The 7712-nt window shown below is 31.4% G+C and overlaps 1 protein-coding gene across 1 annotated transcript; it reads left to right on the forward strand.

The window, feature by feature from the left end:
- Positions 1-728: 728 nt before the first annotated feature.
- Positions 729-4394, forward strand: LOC131067097 (putative proline-rich receptor-like protein kinase PERK11). The gene is made up of 4 exons (XM_058002033.2): positions 729-1397; positions 1494-1553; positions 2917-2982; positions 3091-4394. The coding sequence occupies exons 1-4, from the start codon at positions 767-769 to the stop codon at positions 4218-4220; spliced, it is 1887 nt and encodes a 628-aa protein (XP_057858016.2). The 5' UTR covers positions 729-766; the 3' UTR covers positions 4221-4394.
- The last annotated feature ends 3318 nt before the right edge of the window (positions 4395-7712 follow it).

Consider the following 7712-nt stretch of genomic DNA (forward strand, 5'->3'; position numbering starts at 1 on the left):
AATGTTTGTATTTTACACAATTTCATGGAATATGTAAAACAACTTTTGATTTACCTATCTATCCACACACATGCTTAAGGATAAAGTAAGAGAGATCCATTATTTTTTGAAGTTGAACTTTTACAACTGTAAAAAAAAATTAATTGTACTCTATTTGTTACTTATCTTTAAATACTTTTCTAGATAGTATTATCATTACTTTCTATTATTCTAATTTTCTTTTTTTCACACAGAAATAAAAATTTATAATTAATGACAATTTCATGGAATATGTAAAACAATTTTTGATTTACCTATCTATCCACACACACGCGCTTAAGGATAAAGTAAGAGAGATCTATTATTTGTTGAAGTTGAACTTTTACAACTGTAAACAAAATTAATTGTACTAGATTTGTTACTTACCTTTAAATACTTTTCCAGATAATATTATCATTACTTTCTAATATTCTAATTTTTTTTTTTTCACACAGAAGTAAAAATTTATAATTAATGACCTAAATAAACTTTAATTTTACTTCATATGACAATAAGAATCAAACTTATTTAATGAATTGTACTAGATTTGTTACTTACCTTTAAATACTTTTCTATCATTACTTTCTATTAATCTAATTTTTATTTAAATTATATAAAGACCACTTTATTGTACAAAAAGTTTTTGATTGATATATTTTTTTTAACTTTAATTTTACTTCATATGACAATAGGAGTCTAACTAATTTTTAGCTCGGAAGCCTTATTAGACAAGACTACATTAAGATGGATGGTCTGGAAAAGCCGTCTGAACATGAACAACCTTTCAAAAGCTGTTGCTTTTCTAGCAGTTTTACTTTCAGGTTGGCTTTACAATTCAACTTGGGCTGAAACACACGCACCCCTTAATTGCTTTACTTCATCTTTCCGCAGTTGTGATGCTTACATTTATCTCCGTAATGTCACTGAACCTCTCAAATCTGTTGCATCCAGATTCAACATTTCTACCCAGGAAATGACTCCCTTTGTTGGGCCTAATTATTTGGCCAAAATTCAGTGCTCTTGCTCAGATTTCTTGGGAGTCGAGGGATTCTTTTACAGGGTGAATTATACAGTTCAACCTTCTGATGTGGGTTTATATGAAAGAGAGATTTCTGACAAGTATTATAGCTATACTGCATGGACAGAAAAACAATTCAGGACATACAAAACAGGGGATAAGGTACATCTAGCTCTGGGTTGTGGGTGCCCTATTCCTGGATGGAAATCAATCATTTCTTATTCAGTTCCTCCAAAAGGTACTCTTTGGAAGATAACTAGAAAATTTCAGTCCAACATTGGTGACATAATAAGCCTCAACAACATCTCCAACCCGGACATCATACGGGCGAACAGGGTATACTTTGTCCCTTATCAAAAGGGTATGCTATGTTACCTTCCTATAACTAATACAGTCTATGAATTCTATGAAAGTAACACTAATAACAGAGGACACTGTTGATCGTCTTGTGGCATAGATGGCAATACTTCGACCTCTCGACCTCCTGTTCTTCCACCAACCATTTCCAATAGCAAAGGTACTTTTCTTTTCTGGGGATTACTTTTATGCAACTGATAAGACTTTTTCTGTGGGCTTTCAAGTTTGAAATTCGGTCTGGAAAATTTTTGGGATGCCATAATTTTACAGAGTATATTTTATCCCTTATCAATATGAATTCTGTGAGAGTAACATTAATAGCAGATGACACTATGAATTCTTTGATCATTCAACCATCTCCTTTTTCACCCAGCATTTCCCATAATAAAGGTGTTTTTCTTGTTTTCATTTTTTTTCACTCTTATACAATAATTTGTAACCGATATATATTTTATCTGGTCTTTCAAATTTGAAATGGGATCTCGAAAAATTATAGTAAACTACAACCTTTCAGAGTATCTTCACCCATCTATATTAAACTGTGATTATTAGCAAAACATGGCACTTCTACACTAATTAAAATAAGTATCAGCACACTATTCTATATAAACCCTAAACGTCATTAAAATTACTAAAATGTGCTAAAAAAAAAATCCACTAAAGGGATCTGAATGGTCATCTCTTCCACTTTCAAACAGTTTCTCATTAGCTACCACAACGTTTATACGAATTGAAAGTCTATAAAATGTAAAAAAAAATATAAGAGAAAACCAAAATGTCGAGTTTTAAATAAAACGATTTTGTAAACCCTATATCAAACAAAATTCTGGGTTTAGAAATAAAATGGCAATTCAGGATTTAGATTAACTCTCTCTAAAAGCCTATATTGAAAACTGACCTTTCGAAAATTTGAAAGCGAAAAATAAGTGTGGGCTTTCGCTGAAAAAATAAATTCAGTCATGAAAAATAAAAGCAAAAAAAATAAACAATTGATCCTCAATGGCTACGACATCATTATCACCTAAAGTGTTAAAAGTAGAAATGCTAGCAATCTCGTTGCTTCCGTACAAAAGAAACAAAGTGTCTCTGAGGCTCATAATCTGCAGCAGATGGTAATTAAGCATGGGAAAGTATTAATTTGTTTCATTTCTCACTATTGTCTTATCTTTTCTTCCTTTTATTATATTAATCCCCGTTTGTTAAAGATTTCAGACTTGCGGGAAGAGTCTTTTGAACAATTAAAGATTGTTCAGGGTCACAGAAATCTGAACTTATTGTTTAACTAAATTTAACGCTATAATTGGATAAAGCCCCCATTTGTTTAAGTAGCTAAATGGAACTAAAATTTGATGAAAGTTGAAAAAATCATCTAAAATATTCATAAGAGAAAGGATAGCAAAAATATTTATACTTGTAGAATATCATCCATTCCTTCAGGTTTATGTCAATTGAATTATAACCATTATTGCTTTCGTCGTACTTTGTATGCTTCTTGAAACTAATTGAATTCGATTATATCTTAGGTACACAAAAGAACCAGCACAAACCCAACAACATACTACTAGAGTTGAAAGTTTCTCTTCCCATTGGTAAGGATCTTAATCTCACTTTCATTATCCATCTCGGACTGGAACTACTTTTATGTAGTATAACTGAAAGTTATTGATCGATTTATATTTCCTTTCTTATCTTTTCAGCTGGCGCAATCCTCCTCCTTATCTTGTCAGTAATAATATTTTACTATGGCTGCTGGAAAAGACCTTCCTCTCCTCCTCAGTCTTCTACACCAATAGAAAATGGACAAACTGAAAATTGGGTGGCATCGAAATCAGAAATTATAACTGTAAATGGAACAGAGCAGGAGCAGGAAGAAGAAGACCAATTACATCAAAGTCTTTCACTGCCCATATTTACAAACCTTACACATGATGAGATGATTCAAATGAAGAGCTATTGTACCCAACATTACGAAATTGGGGAAGGAAGCTTTGGAAGAGTATATTTGGGTATGTTGAAAGATAAAGATGTGGCTATAAAGAAAATAAAACGTGCAGGGAGAGACAGCAAGAAATTTGTTGAGAATGAAGTGAGACTTTTGCAAGGTAAGAAGCACAAAAATTTGGTCTCTCTAATTGCATGGTGTATTGAAGAAAACACATTCTATTTGGTGTATGAATATGTTGATGGATGCACTCTGGATGAGTACTTGAGAGGAAGTTATGCACAGTTTTCTCTGAATTGGAACCAATGCCTGAGGATAATATCAAGTATAGCTGAAGGAATAGAATTCTTACATCGCAATAAAATCATACATCTTGATATCAAACCTCAGAACTTGATGGTGGATAGTAAGGATAACGAGGTAAAAATTATTGACTTTGGGCTTTCAAGGCATGTGGACTGGGAAGGAACCCACAAATCAACTGATAGAATAGCAGGTACTAGAGGGTATTGGGCTCCAGAGTATTGTCTCAGCCACAAACTCTCATACAAACATGATGTTTACAGTTTTGGAATTGTGATATTGGAGGTGATAACAGGGCAGAAGCATGTTGACAATGCACGTGGCTCAAGCCAGTTCCATATTCCAGACTATGTACGATATATGATGACCTGTAATCGTTTAGAAGAAGCTTTGGACGAAAGGTTCAAAGTGGAAGGCTTTGATGAGTGTGATCTGAGGGATGCTTTGGCTGTGGCAAAATTAGCCCTGAAATGTGCTGAGCCGAACAAGAAAGAGAGACCTGATATGAGTTATGTGGTAAGACTACTCAATAACATGAGAAACGAAAATACTGAAGGAAACTCTTCTGAGGTGGGAGATTAGTGATACTATAATATTTGAACCGTATAGCATTACATTTTTCTTAAACTGTATATCCTTTTCTTATACTTAGTACCTCAGCGACTTGGGCAATTTATATGGTATTCTATTTCTTAAACTGTTTATCTATGGAGCTCAGAATAAAAAAATTATAATGGTCTTTTTCTCACAAATTCATTAACTAACCAAATTTTAATGTGAAAATAATGGGCAAAGTGTGTATCTATATATGCATAGAATCAGTTAATAAATACAAGGAAAGCTTCTCAAGTCTTAGCTTTCTTAATAATATTTGACCAGTTTTATGGTTAAAGGTAACAGCAATTCTGTATCTATTTTGTATCTAAGTAGAAAGAATGATAAAATTATGGGAAACTGTTTTGTTTAGAATATCAAGTAGTTAATTATAATTTTTTTTTTAATATTTAAGATATTTAAATCAATCAATCTTTAAAGATTAAGCAATATTCACTTCTGTTCTTTTAATTAAATGAGTGTTGCATATTTCTAATTTCATAGCTATGACAAAATTTATTTTCTAAAGTGATGTGAAAATCATAAATTTGTATTTAATATTTTTTAAGAAAATAGTTGTTATTTGGGGTTTTTTCTATTTTCATTCATATATTTAATATGATTTTATGTAATATGTAAATTCAATTTTCAATCTGTTTGCTTAAAGGAGAATTTATATATTCGTTATTGTAGTAAAGAATGGTTGAGTTTTTGTAATAGTGAACTTTTTTTTTGTCATGCTAGGCTTTTTATCCAAAAGGATTTTCATGAATGAAAATACTATGTATTTTAAAAATATTCATTTGTTTTATTATCATTTCAAATTGTCTGTGTAGTACTTCTATAGTATGAGTTTATCAAACTTATTTTTTCCTACATGTTATATCATAACTTGCTTTGAGTTCTGGTTTATGGATTAGCGATGTTTTTTGTCTATTATTGATCAATATCTATGTGTGATTTAGAATGAAATGAAGAAAACATATATAGATAGAAGAACCTAGGTAAAGGATTTTGAGCTACAAACAACTAAATATGGTGGATCTACTTGTTGATAGTAAACAATAGCTTGTTGTTTCATTAACAAAGCCTTCTAGTGTGAAGAATGAATCATGGTTGATTATTGATATGAAGAGAGTTTGATCAAATTATATTTATCGAATTTAGTTTTCTTGAATGTGGCATTAAAAGCCACAACAAAGGAGCTATAGGAAAAAATATTTTATATCAAGCGAATTCTAAAAAACCCTTTTATTTGGAAGAAGTTGTGTTCACTACAAGTGAATGGTGGTGACTCTATATTTGGATATTTGAATGCATTTTATAATATGGTAAGAAAATTATTTATGTTCATAAAATGGATGATGAAAAGAAGTCTATTATTTTACTTTGTTCTTATTCGAATCTAAGAATAATTTAGTAATGAAAATTGCTCCTTTCTAAATTGAAGAGTGAACATGTACTAGCATCCCTATTAGTAGGATGATGAAAAGAAGTGTATTGCATTGCTTGATTTAGTATTCATTAATTTACTCAATTACCTCATCTTTAGCTTTCCTAACCCAAGTCAAACTTAGGCAAGTTGAACTTCACTTCATATATATCCATTTTATCACAATTATATTCCATAGATTCCCCTTATAGAGCTCCCTACCAACCAAGATTTCACATCCCCTTAGGAACTAACCTCTAAGACCCCCTAGCCCCATTACAATTTATACTAGGGATGGGAAACTATAATTTTGATGTATTATTTGATTTGTGTGTGTGTGTGTGAACGATTAAAGATTGTTAGTAATGAATATGGATATTGTTTGTGTTACTTAATAGAATTAATAAATTGATTATGTTTATCTACTAACCCATACTAACCTTTAACTAGTAGAATTATCCATGCAATGTTCTATGATTGTAGATAATGGAGTGCAAGATAAAGTGGATGTTTTGGTTTCATAGTGAGAAACAAAAAGTTATCATAATGCCACACTAATGTCAAAGACATCAAGTGTCAATAATATTAGGGTGGAGGAGATAGATCCATAGAAGTTGTCACATCTTACCACAAGAAGTATTTGAAATATAATACTTAGGATGTAGAATATATTATAGGGATACTAGATCTAAGAGTCATGTCCCATATTTTAAATATAAGTATATAGTAAGATCCATTCACTAGAAGTGAGGTGAAGTAATGATAGATATAAGGAAGTAAATGTATGAATCCAAGGAGATATAAGGATATGTAATGAATACCAAATGAATATAATGAATCAAAATAATTTTGAATTTTTATTAACAACTAATCTTAGGTTTGAATATAATTTCTCATTACTTCAATAGGACTAAGCTCAAGGTAGAAGACTATAGAAAAAGAAATACTTAGAGTAAAAAATTTGATATGCATCTGTCATATTTCTCACTAACATTTTTTCCATCACTATGACGCTTGCTAGGTTTTGCTAAGATTTAATGAGAAATGTTTTTAATTTAAAATATCATACTAGATCGAGAAGCAATAGAAGATGATCAAGCAGATATGATAAAGTATATTTTTTTCCTCTTGATGTCTAACCTATGTGAGGGTGTTAGGCACCAAGGGGATGGGAAATGCAAAGGGAGGAAAAGGTCCAAAGAGACCTATGAAAAGATGTGATTTTTAAAGAAATTACTAGATAATGACCATGGGGCACATTATAGGAGTAATGCAAGCCCAAATTAAAATCTCCCATGGAAAAAGGAGACAAGAGGAATTTGAAAGAGATAAAATAATAATAATAATAACTTAGAGAGAAACAGAAGAATGGCCAACCCAAACAAAGAGGAGAGAAGATATAGACAAGTGATCTAGAGAGAAGAGACTTTTAAGAAGAATGAAAATGGCAACAAGTTCAAGCTTGGAGTACACCATTGGGGGTGTTGTTGAGCACGTTGATCTGGGTGCTACTAGAAAAAAGGAAAAAAAGGTAGAAAGAATAAGCATAAGACCTCAAACTAAATGAGTCTACCATTGAAAGGAACCAGAAGACTAGCAAGTATTTTTTAAGATATCATGAACCATCAACAACCTAAAAGCTTGTCAACAAAGGAAAGTTGTAGCATAGAGGCTCCTACCCTAGTAGAACCTTCTACAAACCCTGAGCAATAACTAGATTTAGTTAGCATAACATTTAATTTAGATGATAGGTTTAAAGAGTTCCTACAAACTCTAGATAAGGTCCTATCACTAAATAGTGAGTAATTAGAAGATGTGATTAATAATAGTATAAGAAAATTGAGAAAGGAAGAAGAGAATATAGAGGAAGAAGTTAATTCAAAATTGGGCAAAAAGAGAAAACTGATAACTAACCAAATTTCATTCACAAACCAAAAGTTAAAATGTAGCCATCCCCATTAAGGTATAAAAATCGAAGGGTTTCATTACTAGCATTACCACAACAAAGAGAAGAGAAGAAGAAAGAGCAAAGAGAAGAAAGAAAAGAG

This window comes from Cryptomeria japonica, chromosome 8 (genome assembly GCF_030272615.1).
Source record: "Cryptomeria japonica chromosome 8, Sugi_1.0, whole genome shotgun sequence".
In the NCBI taxonomy this organism is placed as follows: domain Eukaryota; kingdom Viridiplantae; phylum Streptophyta; class Pinopsida; order Cupressales; family Cupressaceae; genus Cryptomeria; species Cryptomeria japonica.

Bases quoted from the DNA above. Each gene is read 5' to 3' on its own strand.
- LOC131067097 (XM_058002033.2), top strand. From the start codon at position 767: ATGGTCTGGAAAAGCCGTCTGAACATGAACAACCTTTCAAAAGCTGTT. The intron at 1,398-1,493 runs GTATGCTATGTT...CTTGTGGCATAG, and splicing joins CTTTGTCCCTTATCAAAAGG to ATGGCAATACTTCGACCTCT. The intron at 2,983-3,090 runs GTAAGGATCTTA...TTATCTTTTCAG, and splicing joins GAAAGTTTCTCTTCCCATTG to CTGGCGCAATCCTCCTCCTT.